General features: G+C 43.4%; 1 protein-coding gene and 1 long non-coding RNA gene across 2 annotated transcripts; both read left to right on the top strand.

The window, feature by feature from the left end:
* The first annotated feature begins 7,417 nt into the window (after positions 1–7,417).
* LOC110015566 lies at positions 7,418–7,785 on the top strand. The gene is made up of 2 exons (XR_002290778.1): positions 7,418–7,463; positions 7,550–7,785. It is a non-coding gene; the product is annotated as an uncharacterized LOC110015566 (long non-coding RNA).
* A 3,622-nt stretch (positions 7,786–11,407) lies between these two features.
* Positions 11,408–12,879, top strand: LOC105353539 (nuclear factor 7, ovary-like). Its single transcript, XM_023958227.1, has one exon. It carries the CDS (start codon positions 11,438–11,440, stop codon positions 12,854–12,856), a length of 1,419 nt encoding a protein of 472 aa, XP_023813995.1. The 5' UTR covers positions 11,408–11,437; the 3' UTR covers positions 12,857–12,879.
* Positions 12,880–22,275: the final 9,396 nt, after the last annotated feature.

The raw sequence follows: 22,275 nt of genomic DNA, 5'->3' as shown, positions 1-22,275 counted from the left end.
TTTGACTGCCTGATTGATGGATGTGTTAAATGACACTCCTAACTTTGTTTATTGGCATCCTTCCACAGAAGCAGTCCACTACTCTGTCAGTGTTAAAAGAAATCTGGAAAAGAAATGAAATGTTATAAATATTTAGCTTGGAAAAGTATCTATCAGACAAGAAACACATATCTACTTTAATAAGGAGAAACATTAATTATCACTGAATGAAGAAATAAGATTCCACCTGATAATTGCTGTGTTCACACACACTCATGAGCACATACGTGCACAAAAACACACAAAACTTCAACATACTGAAACTTGTGAGTATTAAAGCTTTTATAAAAAGTGATTGTACTTTTTCTTCTTCTAAAATAATTTTCCATCCATGGAAAAAAGATTTTTTAAGGTTAATTTTTATTATGTTTGTTAGTTGAGGTCTTATTCTTCTACTGCTGCAAAATTGAAAATCTTTTCACTCAAACATGCCACTTTGGAAACCTCAAAAACTGATTTGTGCTCGAATTTAACATCAGCGTAGATTACAAGAAGGCCATTCATTTTCCCTTCGATTCTTTTTTACATTCATTCATCTTCTTAACCGTTTTATTCCCTTTCGGGGTCACGGGGTTGCCGGAGCCTATCCCGGCCACTTGGGCGTAGGCAAGGGATGCCCTGGACAGGTCGCCAGTCTGTCGCAGGGTAGAATATCCTCAATCACACATCCATTCACTCTCACACTCACACTTATTGACAATTTAGAGTTGCCAATCAACCTATGTAGCATGTTTTTGGACGGTGGGAGGAAGCCGGAGATCCAGGAGAAAACCCACGCATACACTGGGAAAACATGCAAACTCCACACAGAAATCTTTTTTACAATTGTCCTAAGTTTCAATTAATGTCCCTGTTCACGGGAAGATAGGACACATAAATAATTTAAAAACATTTTGTTATTTTGGATATCTGCTGTCTTACAAACATGGTCTCATTTCCATAACCGAGAAAACCGCTGAATTATTCACTGGAGAATGTGCAGAGTGAATAGGGCTCTTAATAATTTAGTGAGATGTGCATCTGTTTTGTTATCAGCGTCTCTTTGGAGCTGCGGAGCGTTTGTCACCACCATTCATTTATTGATTTCGTGGCTCACACAGTTCATGCAGGTTTTGTCCTATAGTTCTTTATTCCCTCACTACAGTTTTTTTTAAAGACCCACTCTCATTAAAGTCGTTTTTTTTTGTTTTTAACATGTTGTTGTAGCATTTTTCTGATGCTGGAGGACACATTTAAAGAAATTATTGTCAAATTTGCATTTCTGAGTATTTCTATATTTAAATCACTGTAAATCAAGACCAGACAAAAAAACGCAGTTTGAAAAAAAGCTTATATTACAAGTTCCCTGTTCTGCTTCATTCTGATGCTTCCACCTGGAGACAAATAGATTCATGTATGTCTTCATTTTCCTCGTCTGAGCTGGAATCTGGTTCAAAACTGTACGTTAATGAAACTTTCACTTTCTGCTTTCAAATGTTTTCTTTGCCTCAAAAGCAGTTTTTTGTCATATCATTATTGGAATTCATTTGTGTGGTTGTAGACGGTCGCATCAATTTTTCATGGAAGATGGACAGGATATTTGATTTTGAAAGGCGACCCATTCGTCTTTCCTTTTCTGATGTTGATCTCCTCCCTGCTGCTCCCGTGTAAAATACACCATGGGATCTATTTCCAGCAAAACGAGGAGCTTCTTCTGGGAAGCTTAACGCACATCTGGCAGAATCCCAACAACTTTTCACATCGCTCTTTCCGGTTGAAGCCTTTGAGCTTCAACCTCCATCTTGCTCAGTCAGATCTCTTCAGCTTTAAAAATCATTCGATGAAAACCATGCAAGCGCACCAATCGATCTGTGATTGAGTTACTGATCAGATGAGCTTTCACATCTGCCAAAAAGAGCCAAAAATAAAACCTTCAAATGTCTGTTTTCATAATGGAAATCCATTTTTTTTGTCTGTTAAAAGCTGTTTTTCACAATAAAAGCCTTTTTCCTAAAACCCTGTATCATCCTTCTGTTTCATATTTAGGAGCAACAAAATGCCGGCCTTATCAGAAGCATTTTTACAAGCTTCTGATCTCACAATTCAAGCACACCAACCCCCCCACCACCTTGACGAATCCCTCAAAGAGACAGAAAAAACATTAGATTATCATCTTTTTCTCCCCAGGAGATGGAATCCATCCATTTTCCTTGGCGGCGTGGCGGCCTGTCATCTTCCTGTGGAAGTAAACTTGATTGGGTTGTTGCACGTATTCCTGTATGATGACTCAAGTAGCTGTGAGCCTAACGTGACCTTATCGTGTTTGACACACATCCCAAACCCTCTTCTTGCCTCACTTCCTCTGACTTTTATGAAGTGAGATTTTTGTGTGTGTTATGATCGTCCTCATGGGAATCGTGCTGTGCCGTGTGCCGTCTATGACCGACCCTTAACCTAACACCACCAGTGAGTTTATTTCAATTGGTTAAAGGTTGGACCGCAGAAAACCCTTTTCTCAAAATGAGTAAGGGTTTTTTCCTCCATTAAACCTGTTCATGTGGAAATTATTAGAATAAATAAAAAGGCCTCTTCTTCAGTCAGTTTAAGGATCACCTGGTCAATAACGAGTCAAGAGGAACTCTGTTTCTAATCACTTTGAGTACCGCTTCCTTTATTAGGAGCATCATGATGTGTTTTGTTTGATAATTAGACACGTGTAGTTTTAAAAAAAATCATTCATTTTCATTTCTGAGGGTGAATTTCAGGGCAAGGGTAAGCTCCATCAGCAAAACTGCCCACACAAAAGAACCAGAGAGTATTTAAAGAGCACAGCATGGGAAATCAAGGGCTTAGCTCTGTTTAATCTTTTCGCCCATAAGATATGTTTTCATGGGAAATCTTTAAAAACCCAAATGACTGTCAATTGCGAATGAGATACTTCTTTAATTCAAAGATGAAAGGCAGAGCTGGTGTTTTTGTGAGCTTGAACCTTCATTGACCTCAAGCACACAAAGAAGTGGGGTTCATGCATATCATTTGAAGTAATTTTATTTGTTGCATCAGTTGTTTGGTTGGTAAAATTTGTCAGATGTCATTTATTTATTATAATGAAGACTTGCCTTTTTCAGTTAATCTAAATGAACTTTAAGAATAATTACAAAAATATATTCTTTACATTTTTTTGACAGTTATGTGTATCCTTTTCCCCTGTTGGCTTCTTTGTGCTACTTTGCTGTTGGTATTTTCTGTTGATCTTTACAGGTGTGCATGATCTACACCTGTGGAGCATGTTTTTGGACTGTGGGAGGAACCCGGAGTCCCAGAAGAAAACTCACGCATGCGTGGAGAGAACATGCTACATTCTCACTCACAGTCACGTGCAGTTACAGTGAGCATGTATGTTTATGAGAGTGATTATTCATGTTTGTGAAAATGAATATGTGTATAACAGAGTGAGAATAAAGGTGTGCATATTGCTGAACCATTAATGCAATGTTTTATATGTCTTGTATATTTAGTACTTAATGTTCCCTGTAAAACATAAAGGACAACAGCTCCAGAAAAACAATCACTTAGATTAGAAGCTGGAAGCAAACCAGAACCACAGAACACAGAAGTCGCTGTCCACGGTCCTGAAATGACTGAGAGCGCTGCAGCATGACAGAGGATCAGCGTTCTCCTGTTGAAAACTCCCACCACAACAGTCTGTGAGCTCCTGTTTGTCAACTGCAAGAGTAGATAAGTGGGCAGCCTCAGGACAATGAAGACTATAATGATGGAGAAAGAAAAAAACATGGAAACTGTTTAAGAACCAGAAAACCTCCTAGAAAAAAGAACCAGGTTTTCTGAATGTCACATGCATTTGTTTGTGTCCCACAATCCATGCCATGAATGATTCAGATAGCTTTTTTGTAAGATATAAAAACACTGTAGAATTGTTTTATAAGAATTTACCCACACTTCTGCACTGTATCAAGATATATATTAGTAAATGTGGTTTGTGAGTGAGTGTATGACGGGTGTATGGGTTTTTCCAAACACTGCTATGCTTTTAGCAGATTTTGCCCTGACTCGCTTTATTTGTGGCTTCCGGCTTATTTTGTCGTCCACGATTACTCGGAATTATATTTCAGTCACTTTTTCCAAAAAATGATTGTTTATCACAATTTTTTTTCTAAATCTGCAGGAATATGGATATTTCTAAAATCCATGAATTTAGTTTTGTTAACAATGAGTGAGTTAATTTTAAATTTAGCAGGGATGATTTACAATCTTCCAGTTGGACAAACTGCTCCCTGTTTTTAATGTAACTGTTTAACCAGTTTAATGCCAGTCCTCATATTCCATATCATTCTAGGTTATTTATTAAAATGTTATGATCAATAGTGTCAAAAGCCTTTTTTCAGATCGATGAACACTCCTTATTTGCACAATCGCCATGGATGTTGATCCATTTTTTCAGAAACCATAGTAGACAAACGTTTAGTAGACAAACATACCACCTCCTTGTCTGCCTTATCAAATAACTCCACGTTTGCAGATGCAGCAAGTGTCTGATCAAGTTGTCCTTAATGTTAAAAATAAACGTGGAGACAATCGGGTCGCTTGAAGAATACAAACGCCACTCAGAAGTTCAGCACAGTTACCAAGCAAAACCAGCCTGCATTAGTACGGATAGACCATGAGCTTCTGGAGACCATTGGTGTGATGGATGATCGTTGTGAAGTATAAACCAGTCTTAAGGGTGAATTAGGACAGATGCAGTTGTGTCGTAAACATTTTTATTTAACTCCCTGTTAGTGCTGTAAGTGTGATAAGAGTGTGCTCTTTTTGTGCAGCCTGACTGTTTGAAATAAGGAAATTAGTCAATCAGAGCATAGTTTGTGTGGACTTCCTACAGACGTCCTACTGGCGCTTACGTATCACCTGCTGTTTAATGTATATGCTTTATTTATCATTCTAACTGCTGTTTCAATCTGTTTTTATCTTCTGTTTGTCTTACACAATCAGATTTGTTGTGTTGGGATTTTTTCGTGTGACATTTGGAGAACTGATCACCTCACTAGAAAAAAAGGAGTGTCTGGAATGAGAGCTGATTTAATCATGAAAGACAGAACTTCCTGTGACTACAGCGGAAAATAAAGAATATATTGATAACTACTAACCTTGTGACCTGTAGGCATTTCACTCCCCATGTAACCTAGGCAACCCAATTCTGAATAAAGGTGCAGTGAGGGGGATGACACCGTCAGAGCTGTTTGGAGCAGAGGTGTTGAAGGGTTGTCTGTTTCCAGCTCTTCCTCCCGAAAAATGGTACTCAGCTTTTGGTGTCTGTTTTTTTAATCCTCTTTTGTGTTCACAGAAACAACTTTGCACACGTCGTGCGTTCAGCATGTGCACATGGTCAGTAAGTAACCAGTCCTCGTAACTTACCAAGGATATAACTGGTGCATCAATACTACAAGCATTATCCCCACAATTACTTCAGGATGCACTTACCACATGCACAAGAATGGTACCTTCCATTTTCATGATATGCCTTAAGTTATTCTTTTTCTTTTTTGATTGCTTAAACCAATTCTAATAAAGTTTTTAAACAGATTTTTTTGTGACCTCTAAACCGTTGCACAACAGAGTCTGCAGCAAGATTATTTCAAGTGAAACTTTAATATTTTTCTTAATGAAAACATATTTTTTAAACATACATAAATTTATAATTAAATGTATTTACTGTACAGTCCACTTGTTTAGCTAATTTAAATGAATTTAAATCCTAGTATCTTCAGTGTATTTTAAGTGTACTTTACTTTTTGGCTCACGTACTTCACTTTGGTACCAGCATGATCTCTGCCTGAGCTCGGGACTCCCCCTTCGGCCCTCAAAGCCCATCTGCCAGCGTGCGTTCTACATCCTGCAGCACGCCGATGCTACATGCACACACATGCTCCATCTTGGCTCACAACTCGACTCCAGATCTGCTCAGACTTCATTTGTTCATGCATGCATTCTTTTTCTCAATCAGTTTTTTCTCTTTCTAGGTCACTGGGCTGGCCGGAGCCCATCCCGGCCACTCGGGGGGCGAAGGCAGGGATGGTCAGACTTATGTGGAAAAAAGTCTGACGTAGTAACATACCTTAGTAAATGACTTGTACTTGTATAGCGCTTTTGTACCTTCCTCAAAGTATTCAAAGTTTGCTAAATATAAATCTGAAAAGATCCAGATCCAATTACTCCTTTTATAAAATACCTTTTTTTCTGATTTGAATGTGAAACCAAAACTTTCAATCTAACAAATCAGAGCACTTGACTTCCAGATATAAAGCCAGCTCTTCTTTCACTTCCAGGAAAAGAAATAATTCTTGTAAGTACGAGCTCTGCATGCCATGGCTTGTTTTAAAAACGAATTTTCAATTCTTGGGGAAAAAGGAAACCATTACGGCCACATCATTAAATATTTCAAAGAAATCTTTTATTAGCATGGAGGAAAAGAAATCAAAGCAGGCACTGTTTCTGAGAAAGGTGTACGTTTTTACTGCCATGTCAGTGCTCTTTATGACTGCAGGCATTATGGCCTTTCATTAAGCTGGAGCTTGTGACAGTAATAACACCATCCTCAAAGACTGAAAGCCTGAAATACTGCGATGCCGTCATTCCAATAAACTACAGTCTATATGGATTTTATGAGCTAATTAATGTCTGTGACATGATTTAGTCAAAATACTGCAGTAATAAAGTACCAAAAACAACATTTTCAACCATGTCTTCACAGCTCTGTTCATAGCAAACTAACCTGACTGGCTGATTGAGCTGCTAGCACAGGGATCGGGAACCCATGGCTCACGAGCCATATCTGGCTCTTTTGATGGCCACATGTAGCTCTCAGACAAATATTTAATTGTAAAAAAAAAAAAAAAAAGTCATTATACCAGTCATTCTCAGGTGCGATGCGATGCCGGGGGGGGCGCGCAGTAGTAGCGGTGCTTGGAAAAGAAAAATTCTGCACCACTGTCAGTTTTACTATTATCTGTTATATCTCAGAGTTTGTATCAGCCGGAAACCTGCGAATTGCTGTCCCGGTGTAGGTACCAAAACCATTCGGCCTGCAACAACCGTTTGGGGTCCTTTGGGGTCCTGGGACTAATGCTGACGTCACATTATGTGATTGGCTGTCAGTTGGTCCAATGACCTGTCAGATAGTGATTGGTCTGGACAAATTACAATATACTACCATAGAAGATCGGTCCGTTGTAAACAAACAGAGGTTAGACATAGAGCGATATTTATCTTTTAAACATGCTGATATGGTGCCTCTGTCGGCCTCCTCCCCCTCTCCTCTCCGCTTGGCTGCTGATTCTCAACACCTGCGACCACTTACCTCATCACCTCATCCGCCTTCATAAGGAGCCACAGGATCATCAGTCTTCGCCAGTCCGTTGCCCCTGATGGTGCATAGTTGGTCTTCAAGTCAAGCTATAGTTCGTTTGCCACGTCAAGTCTATGACTAAATCTGTCTCTCTCTACTCACCTTCAGGAATCCAGTACCACGAGTGGTCGCCTGAATCAGCTTCCAGCCGGTCTCGCCAATCTGTCCTCCCCTGCGGTCCCACCACGAGCCTCTGCCACCTCAAGTATCCCAACCTTCGCCAGCATCTGCCTACGGAGAAATCCACCAGTGACGCCGCTAACCTCTGTCTCCAGTTTGGAACCGACATCCAGTCCTGCTCACGCTCTGCTCTCTGCTCCTCGAATTAAATCTCTTACCTGCCACGCTCGCCTCCCGCTGTGTTTCTTCTGGGTTCCAGCATCTGGGTTCGAAAAGTGTTCTGTAGCCATGACACATGCGCCTTCCCTGCCTGCGAACACGAAGCGACGGGACTCCAGCTGCTCTGCTCAGAGACACGGTTCTCTTGTGTGGAGCAGCAGGTTCATTCTAGCAGACACAGATCTTTCTTCAAAGTGGGTTGTAGAAAAATCTCTCTATAAACACATGAAATAATGTCAGACAAAACTTATGAGGAAAAAGAACTTTATATTACAAAAGGAAACATGAAATGAAAATATGTAGAGCCTGAGCAGATCTCAACGCTATGTAGTTTGTCCAAGTTGGGCTACCGTAGTGTGACGTTGTGCTAAGTCGAAAGGACCCCGAACTGTGGCGATGCTTCCACAACCTGAAAGACTGACATCTTCTCAGAGGAAACCTGATCAAATGCAGCAGAACTTTTCCAGCCAGTTTACTGCACAGTGGCCTCATCCTGCACTACCATTATCCACAAGACATCTGCCTAAAACCTGGATTAAAGTTGCAACACAACAAACCGGACCAAGAAACCACAACTCTTCAAAGAAAACAGGAACTGCTCCTGTTAAACAAAGACAGTTGGAAAATCTGGATCGGATCCTCTCCACAAAGGACTGGATACAGGGAACGGTCCCAAGAACCCGGAACGGATTTCTAAGGAGTACTGTACTGAACAGAAAAACACAAGGTACTCAGAAGAACCAGACTGTGTGGCCTTGCTTTCAAACATCATTTTATCAATACCCTCCTAAAGTAACAGAAACAATAAATGACTTTAAACAAACTTTGGACTTTTGTGTGTGTAAAGAGCAGAGGGTGTGAATAACATCCTTTGTGACAGTGGATTGTTTTTGTATCTTATATGTCAGGAGAGAAACCTGACTCGCACCCCAGAAAAAAGTCATCCACAAACTGTCACATAAAAAAGTGGAACCTCAGAGGGGACTAAAGACACAGAGCTCTAACACACACAAGAAAAGAACCTTAGTTTACAAGCAAAATGGAGTTATCTAAACCTTCAGCCATACACAGTCTGGGCAAAATGGAGATTCCCAGGAGAATGACCCTGAATTAATACAGCAGAACCAGGAAATATCTGCCATTTTGTCTTCCCAAGCACCACCGATGGATGCACGAATGGTTCAAATCACAACTGTCATGATGGAACTAATAAAAAAAAATTTAACAGCCATTCATGATTATTAAACTAAATTTAGAAACCATGTGAATGCACAGCTGGAATAAACAGGTTAACTCAGCTGTGGGTTGGAGGTTGAAGAGTCATCATGCTTATCTTTTAAGAGACTTTCGCTCTGTTCTAACCTCTGTGGTTGAAAAAATATCAACCCTACAAGATGACATTAATTTCTGCAAAACCACCAAGCAAACTTTAATGGATGAAAGACAGAGCGAAGCCACCATTACTTTTGGTGATGCTGGTTTTCAAACTCTCCTGGGAGCATAGCCAGATCAAAGCCCTGTTGGTTTAGCCCGCGCACCTAGGTTGCAGTCTACTGTGCAACATGGATTCCCTGATGACCATATTGAAACTCCTGGAGGTTCTTTAATCCATGGAGAACCGAGATCCAGATTCATTGGAAAAAGTCCTGTTAAATTACAATTTCCAACTTTTGGAAGGATTGATGATGTTTCAGATCCACTGCAGTATCTGGAAAGATGTGAGAGTTTTCTGGCTCTAAATCCACTTTCAGATGAGGAACTTGTTGCTACCCTCCGGAATGTGCTGCATGGGACAGCAAGAGACTGGTGGGATGTGGCTCGTCACAAGGTTCACACATGGAGAGACTTCAGTAATCAGTTTCGTACAGCTTTCCTCTCTGAAGATTAAGAAGATGAACTAGCAGAAAGGATCAGGAATAGAGTACAGGGTAAAGAGGAAAGCATTCAGGATTTTGTTTACATGTATCAATCTCTGTGTAAACGATGGAAACCAACGATTCAGGAACAGGAAATCATAAAACTAATTTTGAAGAACATTAACCCACAACTGGCCAGCCAGCTGAGAAGTAGCCAAGTAACATCTGTGGAAGCACTCGTTAGGTTCGGACAGCAACTAGAGAAAGATAAATAAACCAACAACAATATGAGCAAAGAAAAAGCTTAACAAAGAAACCAACCAAAATGATGACAGTTGAACCTCCAAAATTATCTCCTAACACAGTTAGTCCAGCACAATTGCAACAAACCTATAGGCAATCTTAAGCTTTTTATTGGCGCTTTAAGGGTTATTGCAGGCCCAATAGTTTTGGGACCTACACTCTCTGAACCAGAGAGAATGAATCTCCTATACTTTTTTTTAATCCCATTTCATATCAATGACAATGTGCTTGTTTGATTAGCTGACATCATTTTTTTTATCATTTGTGTTATACTTTGGGGATTTAGTCTGATCTTCTTATGGCAAACTACCTCTCCAGCTCTGGAGATGACCTGTTCACACAGAACCAAAGTGGCCACATTTGAATAATCCCACATCTATTTGGAACTTTATACCACATTTTATATTCGTAAATTAGAGTAGTTTGAACTTCTAAAATTCATCTGATCTACAGAAATGAGAATTCACAAGCAGTGTTTGATGCTACACTGTCTAGGCTTTGCATGTTGTTCAGGAGTTCCTGTAGCTCCTCCTTTGACTCTCAGTCCTCCTGATGGGTCACAATCTTCTCTAGGTAATCTTTGCTTTTCTTCTGCTGAACATTTGAACCCAAAGACAAGAACTTATTTCCAGGATGATCTGGAACCTCATCAAGACTCTGCTCTTCATTAGGAGACCCAGCTCCAGCATTCTTCGCCAGTTCGTTAACCCTGATGGCGCCTAGTCTCACTGAGTGCTATGTCTGGCTCCCCTTGCCCCATGCCCCATGCCTTGTGCCTTGCTAACCTAACCTAACCTAACCTTGTCTTGTCTTGTCTTGTCTTCTGTGCCTCAGGTTTATCTCATGCCACGAGAGTCACCTGAGTCTGACACCACCTCAAGCAGCAGCTTCATTCCACTCTCGCTGATGCCTCCCACCTTCAGGAGCCTCAGCTTCCATGCTCCTCAAGATCTCCACCCACGCTCCTTGCCAAGAGCTCCAGCATTTCCTCCAGTCAAGATCCCCAGCCACGATTACCAACAGCCTTGCCTGGATCTGCAAAAATAAATCCTCTTACTTACCAACCACTTACCTGTCTCCTCCTTCCGGGTTTCAGCATCTGGGTCCATCTCATGTTCTAATCGTAACACATTAGTTAGTTTATATATTTGTTTCTGTGACAGATTTCTTAATGTTCATTTTAGTTAATAGTATGTTGTTTGATATACAGTTTTTGAAGTAGCAAAAATAAATGAAACATTTACAACTGCATGAACTGTTTTTAAATAAAGATTTAAAACTTTGAAACATGATCAACAGAAAAAAAAACTTGACTCCACCTTTGGTGAGAATGAGGAAATGAATTCTGAGTAAACTGAAAGTAAAATTACTTTACTGAACTGAACTCAGACGCCATTAAAGTTCTTTAAATCTCTGCTGGAAAAACAAAGATTTGTGGAATATTTTCATCCTGAACTTCAAGACAGAAGCTGGTGAGTCTGAAAGACTTTGGTTAGAAATGGCTGAGAGAGCTGCTCTTCTTGAATCCTACCTGAACTGTCACGTTTGTTCAGAGACTTTCAATGATCCTGTAACTCTGAGCTGCAACCACAACTTCTGTTGGAGCTGCCTGCAGAAGTTCTGGGAACAAACTCAGAACAAAAACTGTCCCATCTGTAAAAGAAAACCACTTGAAGAACATCCTGCTGTGAACTTTGGCCTGAAGGAACTTGCTGACTCGTTTGCTGGAAGACAGAAATCTGAATCATCAGAGACAAAAACAGGAGAGCAGAAGTTCATGGAGGTCTGCAGGAAACATCCAGGAGAATCCAAACTGTTCTGTAAAGACGAGCAGAGAGCTATTTGTCCTTTCTGTGAGTTTTTTGTGCACCAGAGTCACAAAGTGGTTCCTGTAGAAGAAGCAGTCGGAGAGCTGAAGGAGGAGCTGAAATCTGACTTAAAGTCTCTGCAGGACAAGAAGATCAAATACAAAGAAGTGGAGGAAACATACAATCAGATGATTCAACACTCCAAGAAGCAGCTGCTGTCCACAGAGACACAGATCAGAGCAGAGTTCAACAAGCTCCAGCAGTTCCTGAAGGAGGAAGAGGAGTCCAGACTGGCAGCTCTGAGGGAGGAAGAGGAGCAGAAGGGGAAGACTGTGAGCAGAGAAATGAAGAGGATCCAGGAACAGATGTCCTCTCTGTCAGAAAGTATCAGTGCTGTTGAAGCAGAGCTGCAGAAAGACAAGGAGGCGTTCCTCAGCAGTTGGAAAGACACTCAGAGCAGAGCCAGAGCCCAGAGCTCGCTGTCAGACCCACAGCTGCTCTCAGGAGCTCTGATAGATGTGGCCAAACATGTGGGCAACCTGTCCTTCAGAGTCTGGGAGAAGATGAAGGAGAAGGTCCACTTCAGTCCGGTCCTCCTGGACCCAAACACTGCATATAGAGATCTTTATCTGTCTGATGATCTGACCAGTGTGAGACGAGGAGAAACTTCTCAGCAGCTTCCTAACAATCCAGAGAGAAACATGAAATATAATGATGTTTTTGGCTCTGAGGGCTTCAGATCAGGGAAACACAGCTGGGAGGTGGAGGTGGGAGATCATCCTTTCTGGCTCATTGGTGTGACTAAAGAGTCTGTTAACAGGAAGGGAGAGTGTGATGATACACCAGAATATGGGTTCTGGTGTTTAACATACAATAATGGAGAATACACAAACGGTGATGGTCAGACTGTCACTGTGACCAAGAGTCTCCAGAAGATCAGAGTCCAGCTGGACTATGACAGGGGGGAGGTGTCCTTCTACAACCCTGAAGACATGACTCACATCTACACTTACATAGACACTTTCACTGAGAAACTTTTACCATATTTCCATGTTGGAAAATCTGGAGACGCAAAAACCTCTAAACTCCAAATCTGTCCGACTGATTGAGATGATTTGACTCTGAATAAAGTCAACCTGACAATCCAGAGACGAGACCCGGGCGCAGATAACTGAAATCTTTTTCTTTCATCATACTTTGATCAATGCAGATGATCAGATTTTCTCATAGCGGAAACTCTGTGTTTTTTTGGGTGTAAAACAGTTAACACCAAAATGTTATTATAAAACTCTGATTTCTTCATTTACTTGTGCTGTTTTTTGGGTTCCACTTCCAACCGTAACCTGCCTTGGATTGCATAAGGGAAGTTGAAATCACAAATGTTGGTTCCATTTCTGTTTTCTTTGTTCTTTAGAGTCTCAAATATTTTGTATCTGAATTTGATTTTCACTGCAGCTTCTCTAAAATGTTCAATGACAAGTTTCTGCTGTTTCAATTCAAGTAAATGTGAATCAGCTGTTAAATCTCCTTCATGAATGCAGTTAATGTTTTTCTCAGGTTCAGGAAGAAGAAACGGAGCAGAAGAAGCTTCTTCATGTTGGAATTTGGTTTCAAATAGATTCAAGTTTCTGTGATTTATTTCATTTCTGTTAGAATTAAAAAAGGTTCAGTGGAAAATTGTTTTTATTGTCTTCACCTAAAAGTATAAAAATATATAGAATGATAGACATAGAATGATTATCCTTTCAAGCTCATTCTTGTTTTCTTTTCTTTTACTTAGAAACTGATTTTCTTTATTTTTCCAATGGAGGTTTAATAAAACAGTGGCTCATCCAGAATATTTACAGAATGAGAACAACAAGACAATGTCATGGTTTTAGGTTTTTCTGCTTTTGTGTTCAAATTGTTTTTTGTTCGGTGATGTTTTGAGTTAACTTCCTGTTTTATTTTGTAGTATTTCCTGTTTTGTCGTCGTTTTGAGTTTTACCTTGCCCCATCAGTCCTGAATGTTTCCACCTGTCTTGTTGCCTTGTATGTATTTAAGTCCTGCCTTTCCCTTCCTCCTGTGCTGATCCATATTGTGTTGTTCCCTGGTTTAGTGTTTTGAGTGTTTCGAGTCTCTAGCCTGCCGTATGCAGTGGTTTTGTTTTTGTAGTTTTTTTTTTATTAAAGCCCCGTTCCCCTACAACCTCCTGCCTCCTCTCCTCTCTGCGCCTGGGTACTTCCCTTCTCCCCCGTAACAGACAATCCTAATTTTTTAGTCTCCTGGCTTTATTATTATTGGCTTTTTATTTTTTAACAATCTAATTTAAAGGCACCAACATGGTAGGAAGGATTGTTTCTCAGATTCACAGCATCGTTCATCACATTTAAACTTCTGAGCCACATTTTAAACACCTTCTAGGCTGAAAACACAAACATGGACTTTCAGATTTGTTTGTTTGTGATTCATTAATTAAAAACAAATACACTCTAACTTTAGGACAGTTTAGGATATAAAACCCAATTTAATCCTCTGTGGACACTAAAAATGACTAAAATATATGAGAATGTTGAAATTTAGTCATAAAAATAAACAGAAAAATCAGAAAAAATCAAATCTGTTCATTGGTTAGAACAGGTGTTTGGGAACCCATGGCTCACAAGCCACAACTGGCTAACAAATCTTATAAAAAAAATGTTTCATTAGACCAGTCCTTCTTGGGCGTGATGCAATGCCAGGGGTTCCCCGCAGTACAGGTGCTTGGAGAGAAAAAATCTGCGCCACTATCAGTTTACTATTATCTGTTATTTCACAGAGTTTGAACCAGCCTGAAACCTGCGCAGCTACTGTCTCTGAGAAGGAAAAGAGGAGGGATAGTGGGCTCAGGCATCAAGGTGAAACGTGCACTGATGGTCAAAACTTAGAACACACGAAGTTTAGGGAGCTGTTTCCTGTGACGTCATTTCCGGGTGAGCTATTCCCAGTGCTAGCTGTGTGACTGCTGTCCTCTTGTTTGGCATTAGCCTGACTACTATTGCTTACTCCAAGGGTTATCTGGGTTAATATTCACATCTAGTACCTTTTATTAGCAAATTCACCACTGTTAAACCGCTTGCTGTTCACTTTCTCATTTTGCTAAATAGACCACTTCTCTTTACCTAAACACCAATAGCCTTAGCTTAGAACCTAGCATGGCCACCACTCTTTCCGCCTCTCCTCCTCTCTCCTGCCCCATGTGCCATATGTTTAGTGATGACCCTGCCTCCTTTAGTGAAGATAGCGGTAGGTGTGTTAAGTGTAGTCTTGTGTTAGACTTGGAGGCCAGGCTGGAGCAGTTAGAAGCGCGGCTCCGCACAGTGGAAGCTAAGCCGGCTAGCCAGGTCGTTACTGGTAGCGCGGGCCGCGCTACCAGGGCTAACTTAGTTAGCACCCCAGCGCCCTCCCAACAGCCGGGAGACAGTCAGGGGTTTGTACCGGTTGGGAGGAAACATAGTGCTAAACGCAAAAACTTAGAGCACCCGAGACTCCACGTTAGTAATAGGTTCTCCCCCCTCAGCGACACACCCGCTGAACACTCAACTCTGGTTATAGGCTCTTCTGAAGTTAGAAACGTGGAGCTCCCAGCGGCTACAGTCAGGTGTTATCCGGGGGCCAGAGTTGGTGACATCGAGGGGAACCTTAGGATGTTAGCTCAGAGTAAGTCCAGGTTCCGTCGAGTCGTGATTCACGCAGGCGGTAATGATGCCCGACGGAGACAGTCAGAGGTGGTTAAGTTAAACGTAACTTCAGTGTGTAAACTGGCTAAGACGATGTCCGACACTGTAATTTTCTCTGGTCCCCTGCCGAACTTAGTCAGTGATGAAATGTACAGCCGCTTTTCATCATTTAACCGCTGGCACGCGCACACGGACGGGCACACGCACTATTTAGCCTTGCACTCTCCCGGTTAGAACAGCTATGACCAGTCTTAACATCGTTAGCTGGAATGTGCGTGGACTTGGCTCTGGGCCAAAGAGATTGAAAGTGTTAAATCACCTGGATGATCTTAAAGCAGATATAGCTCTGCTGCAGGAGACCCATTTATCTTTATCAGCTGGTCATCTCCTGTGCTGTTCCCAGTATCCAGTTATGTATTCTGCCAGTTTCAACTCCAAACAAAGAGGGGTTGCAGTTTTGATTAATAAAAATGTTACATTTACTCATAAGGATACAGTTACTGACCCAGAAGGCAGATTTGTAATCATTAATATATCCATCCAGAATAAGGACTTTTGCATAGCCAGTATCTACGGCCCTAATGTTGACGACTCTTCCTTCTTTCACAGATTCTTCACCTCACTCTCAGCTCACTCTGACTCCACAATCATTATAGGAGGAGACGTCAACCTTGTTTTGGACCCTGAACTTGACAGACTCAGCACAGCAGCAAACCAGCGTACATGGCGGTCCGCAAGTATTCTAAAGCAGTACATGAATGATCTGGGTCTCTGCGACGCTTGGCGCATATGTCATCCAAACACTAAGGGGTTCACCTTTTTTTCTCCAGTTCACCATTCACACTCTCGTTTAGATTATTTATTAGTCAGTAACTCCCTTTTGAAAGAAATTAAAAGTTCCAACATTCATCCAATTATTATCAGTGACCACGCACCAGTTTCTGTTACTATTTCAAGGGAAGTACCCACACCCTCGGGTTCAACCTGGAGGTTTAATACGTCTCTGTTAAAAGACCAGGAATTTATTGAATTCTTTAAAAAAGAGTGGGAAACCTTCTTAGAATTCAACAATACTTCTGAAATATCACCAAGTATTCTTTGGGAAACAGCAAAAGCAGTCATGAGAGGGAAAATCATCTCTTATTCAACGCATAAAAAACGCAAAGAGAAAGCAGATTTATTAGAATTAGAAAATAAAATCAAAACTCTGGAGACTGCTTATGCTGCTTCTGCACAGGGACACATTCTGGGCGACCTGAAAAATTTAAAGCTGCAGTTAAATGACATCATCAATAAACAAACACAATTCCAGATACAAAGGCTTCGACTGGAAAGATATGAAAACTCAAATAAATCTGGCAAATTTCTAGCTAATCAGCTTAAAATTAATAAAGAAAAATCAACAATCACTTCTATTATGGACCAAACAGGGAATGTCACCCATGACCCGGTAAAAATTAATAATGCGTTTAAAGACTTTTATCAAAACTTATACAATCCACAGATCAATCCATCAGAACAAAGCATCAACTCATTTCTCAACAATATAAACCTGCCCAAGTTAAACGAAGATCAAATCACAAATTTAGACTCTCCGCTCTCGTTGTCTGAGCTTCATGAAGCTCTGTTACTTATGCCTAACAGCAAAGCACCAGGACCCGACGGCTTTCCTGCAGAGTTTTATAAGGAATTCTGGGAACAACTGGCACCAACGTTTTATAAAACGGTAAAATTTATCAACGAAAGCCAATCTCTACCACCTAACATGAACTCTGCCAACATTATCCTTCTTCTAAAACCAGACAAAGACCCCACGAGTCCTTCAAGCTATCGCCCCATTTCTTTAATTAATGCAGATGTAAAAATTATCTGCAGAGCACTAGCACAGAGAATAGAAAAAGTCACTCCTCACATAATTCACTTTGATCAAACTGGATTCATTAAAGGCAGACACTCGGATGACAATGTCCGCAGACTCGTTAACATAATAGACTTTGCCACCATCAAAAACCAGGAAATGACTATACTATCACTGGATGCTGAAAAAAGCCTTTGATAGAGTAAATTGGAAGTTCCTCATTGCTGCCCTCCATAAGTTTGGGTTTGGAGAATCATTCATCAATTGGATCGAAATATTATATCACAACCCCAATGCATCAGTTAAAACTAATAAACAGACTTCAAACAGGTTTTTTCTTGGAAGAGGAACTAGACAGGGTTGCCCACTCTGAAGACATGACTGGACATGCACACTGGACAGAGGATATTCAAGATGGGTCTCAGCAACTCAGACATTTGTCAGCACTGTGACAGTAATCTACCCGACAGTTACATGCACGCACTGTGGTTCTGCACGCCTGTCCAGGCTCTCTGGCAACAGGTATGTGCCGATCTATCAGTCTGGCTTAAGGTTTCAATCACAGCTTCACCGTCACTTTGTGTGCTTGGTGACATGAATGCCATCGATGTAGAAGGAGGATTAGGCTCTATCATTTTCATAACTCTTTGCATTGCTAAAAAAACTATTTTAATAAATTGGAAAAGCAAGAAAAATATAAATATAAGTCAACACAGAAATCTGCTGCTTGATCATATCAGCTTGGAAAAAATGTCAGCCCAAACTTCAAGTAACTTTGAAAGAATTCAGTCTCTCTGGTCTCCCATAGCTAACTCCATGACTTAGGGGGTGGGGGGGCCTGGTCGTCGCTGCTCCTTGCCCTTCTGCCGTGGGCCGGGGTGGGGGTCGGGGCCTCCGGTGCCTGGCGGGGGTGGTGGGGGCTCCGTTGGTCGGGGGGTCGGGTCCGGCGCCTGGGTGGGGCGGGCTGGGGCGCTGCGTGGTCCTCTGGGCTTGGGTGTGGGGTGCGTGGTGGGGGGGTGGGGGGGTGGTCTGGCTTGGCTTGGGGGAGTGGTCCCTTTGCCTGTGCTGGGGGGGTTGGCGGGGGGCGCTGCTCGGGGGGGGCCCAGCGGCGCTGGATGGGCTTCCTATCTACACCTGGGGCTGGGATCGGCCCTTCCCTGGCTCTGGGGCGGGACGGGACAACCCTCTTGGGGCCCCCAGTCGCTCTGGGTGTCATCCGCTTCAGCTGCGGGGTCTGGGGGGGTGGGGTGGGGGGTCTTGTCGGCCCTGTTCTGTGGGGGGGCATTCTGGGGGAGGGGGGGGCACTATTGGTACGGGGCAGGGGGGGTTGACAGGTCGGGGTCTCCGCTGAGGCCATCGGCGGTTTCCCCGGCCGGTCGGGTGCCTCGGTCCCGTCGAGGCCTGACCAGAGCTCTTCTAGGGCCGGCGTTTGGGGGTGGGGGCCTGGGCTTGCTCCGGGGGGGGGCGACGCTTTCTGGCTCCTCTCTCTCTGTGTGGGGGGGGTGGTGCTGGGCCTGGGGTGTCGGCGCCTCCGGGGGTGGGGCCCCTGGGCTGGGTGGGCCTGGCCCCCTTGCTGGGGGGGGGGGGGGGGGGCAGGGGACAGCTGTTTGACCACCGGGGTACAGTCGACCAGCTGTCCCCAACTTACCCCCTTCCTCATATAACCTCATAATAGGGTGAGGGGGTGGGGGGCTTAGCCTGCGATGAGCCTTGGGGGGGGGGGGTTTACTAGGCAGTGGCCCCCCTCCTATGGTTGCCGTATGGAGTGGGCCCCCCCTCTTTCGGTTTTATTTGCACCTTAGACATGTAGGGCCCTTGGTAGGGGGGGTGCTTGGACATCACTGCCAGCAAGCAGCGGATGTCCTCCTAGCACCCTACCCGCCAATTTTAACCGCACCTTAGACATTTAGGGCCCCTTGGTGGGGAGGGTGAGGGGACGTCACAGTGAGTAATCAGGAGATGTCCCCTTAGTGCCCTACCCGCCAATCTTAACTGCACCCCCCTTAGTACACACACCCCTCCCCCCTTAATATATACATCCCAACATAAACACACACACATGCACACACACACCCTCTCAAACACACATACACGCACACACATTTTGCAAGGAAGGTGGGACCTAGGACCATCTGTCCCCTGCCTCTTCCCTGGTGGGGGGTACGGGCCCCTTTGCAACGGCGGCCGTGTCCCCGGGGTGCCGGCTTCCTGGGCCCGGTGGTGCTCTCTCCGCGCGGTGGGGGGGTTCACATTACATCTGAGCCGGGGGTGTTCGTGTCCCTGGGGGGTGGGTTCTGGTCCTTGCTCCTGAGTGCTGGGCCCCGCTAAATTTCCAACTGTGGCCAAGCCTGGTCAGGCCATATTTACAACACCCCTTGTGGGCCCTCTTTTTTCCCCGGGGTTCCCCCCTCCTAGGCGGGGGCGGCGGGCCCCAGCCTTGCTCCTCCCTGGACCAACCGTGGGCCGGGCGGATGGCTGCCTGGAGTGCGGAGCGGGTCTCCCTTGGGGGGTCCTGGCTCGTACCTGGGGTTGGGGCGGGGGGATGCCCGGAACTCCTGGGTGGTGGTGGGGTGCTCGTCTGGGGCTGTGGGCGTCCTTCTCCGGTGGGGCCCTGCGTTGGGTTCTCCCGGCGCGGCGGGGGGGCTGCTCTCCTGGTTGGGCTGGGGCGGCGCTCTCTTTCCCTCCGTGCCTCCCTGCTCTCTGGCTCTGGGGGCCTTGCGACGTTCCTGCTGGCCCTGGCCTGGGTGGCGGGCTTGGTCGCCCGGGCGGCGGTTGTTCCCTGCCGGTTCCCGTGTGGCGTTGGGGGGATTCCGGCTGCCGCTGCTGCTGCGGTGGGGGTCTTGGGGTGGGGATGGCTGGGCACTCTCCCTCCTTCTTTTCACGTTCCACCATCCATTTTAGAAGAACATAAACACTCACCTGAGCACAGGTGTTAGCTCACCTTTGCACTAACAGTTTGCATGACTGAATGACTGAAATATTTCACACTAGGTGGTTTTAAGGCATAAGTATGCGTGTGAACACTATCTGTTTTGTGTACATGTCGACAGGTGGACATTTTTGCAGCTAGCAGGTGTGTTTATAACATTTGAGTGTGTGTGTGGACAGGCTCCGCCCTTTTTTGTACTACATTTGAACCTTACCGTAATGATTAACAACCAGTAAACTTGTTGCTTTATGCTGCTTCATGGTCTTATCCCCCTTCCCCTCCTATTATCACCCTCCTACCCCCCCTCTCTCTAACGTCCCTCTCTCTTCTTCCCCTCTTTCCTTTTCCGTCCGGTCCAACACCAAAGATTTTCAGACATGATTGAAATTAATAAAGTTTGGCCTCAATTACAAAAGGGGTTTATTCAGACATACCTTTGGTTTGTCTGAAGATTAATAACCCCTCTTGTTAAAGTAAAATATGTCCAGCACAAGAGGCCCTCAGCTCTCATCTGTCTGCCCAGCTGTTGGACAGGACAAGTTAAAAAAAAAATAGATGGTGCCCAGAAAACGGCGTTGGTTTTGTGGATAACTGGAGCGCGTTTTGGGGGAAGTCCGGTCTCATGCGGAGAGACGGCGTCCATCCCACCCGGGACGGTGCCGCTTTTCTTTCTAGAAACATTTCTGCTAGCCTTAGTCTGTTAACCTGACAATCCAGAGACGAGACCCGGGCGCAGAGCAGCAGTGTAAAACGCTCCTCTGAGCCTCCCTTAGGGTTAGTGCCGGTGCAAAACCCATGCAGGGAAAGTCAAGCAGGTTCGAGCTTTAGCTTATGTGCTGAAATACAAATGAAAGGAGTGCGTCTTAGAAACCTTAAAGTGACAGACAGCAGTTCTCATAAGCAGAATTATGATGTAATTAAATGCGGTTTATTAAACATTCGATCCATTTCCTCCAAGTCCCTCTTAGTCAATGAGTTAATCATTGATAAAAACCTTAGTCTTTTAGCCTTAACAGAAACTTGGCTCCAACAGGATGACTATGTTAGATTAAATGAAGCAACCCCCTCCCCACTTATGCTAACTATCAGAAATCCAGGATTTCAGGGAAAGGAGGTGGTTGGGCAGTAATATCACAGTCTAGCTTACTTCTCAGCCCTAAAGTTAAAAATGCTTATAATTCATTTGAAAACATCATATTGTCTTTAAGTCACCCTAACAGGAAAACTCGAAAACCTGTTTTACTCATAATTATTTATCGCCCCCCCGGCCCATATTCAGAATTTTTAACTGAGTTTTCCGACTTCCTATCGACTATTGTCTTAGATTCTGATCAAATTATAATATTAGGGGATTTTAATATTCATGTTGATGACCCCAGTGACTGCCTAGGAAAGGCTTTTGCAGCTTTATTAGATGATGTTGGTTTCACCCAAAGAATGAACCCACTCACTGTCATAAGCACACCCTGGACCTTGTTCTAACCCATGGTATAGAGATCAGCCAGCTGAGTGTCCTTCCTCTTAACCCCATCATTTCTGATCACTTTATGATTACCTTCCAGTTCACACTGGAACATCCTTCTGCCCCAGTGAATAAGAAACAGCTTAGAAGAACCTTAACTGACCGCTCTGTGTCTGAGTTTAAACACACAGTTCAGCCAGTACTTAGTGATATTCTGAGAAAATACTCTGAGACCAGCTCCCATAGTATCAGTCCTAGTATAAATGACCACTTTGTTAATGATGCCTTACAAGCCATCAGGAGTACACTCCATGTTGTTGCCCCCTTGAAACCTAAGTTCGTCAGACAAAACCGAGTAGCACCGTGGTTTAACGCTGAAACTCGTTCTCTTAAACAAGAAACCCATAAGTTGGAAAGAGAATGGCGCCGCTCCGGTTCAGAGCAGTCCCTGGATATCTGGAAACATAGCCTATTAAATTATAAAAAAGCTCTGCGTAGAGCTAGAAGCCAGTACTATTCAACCTTAATATCAGAGAATGGAAACAATCCAAGATTTCTTTTTAGCACTATTGCTAAATTA

Source organism: Oryzias latipes, chromosome 9 (genome assembly GCF_002234675.1).
Source record: "Oryzias latipes chromosome 9, ASM223467v1".
In the NCBI taxonomy this organism is placed as follows: domain Eukaryota; kingdom Metazoa; phylum Chordata; class Actinopteri; order Beloniformes; family Adrianichthyidae; genus Oryzias; species Oryzias latipes.
The sequence above is the reverse complement of the archived record's forward strand: the minus strand, read 5'-3'. Positions and strand labels throughout refer to the sequence as shown.

Excerpts from the sequence above, each read along its gene's own strand:
- LOC105353539 (XM_023958227.1), top strand. The coding sequence starts at position 11,438 with ATGGCTGAGAGAGCTGCTCTTCTTGAATCCTACCTGAACTGTCACGTT.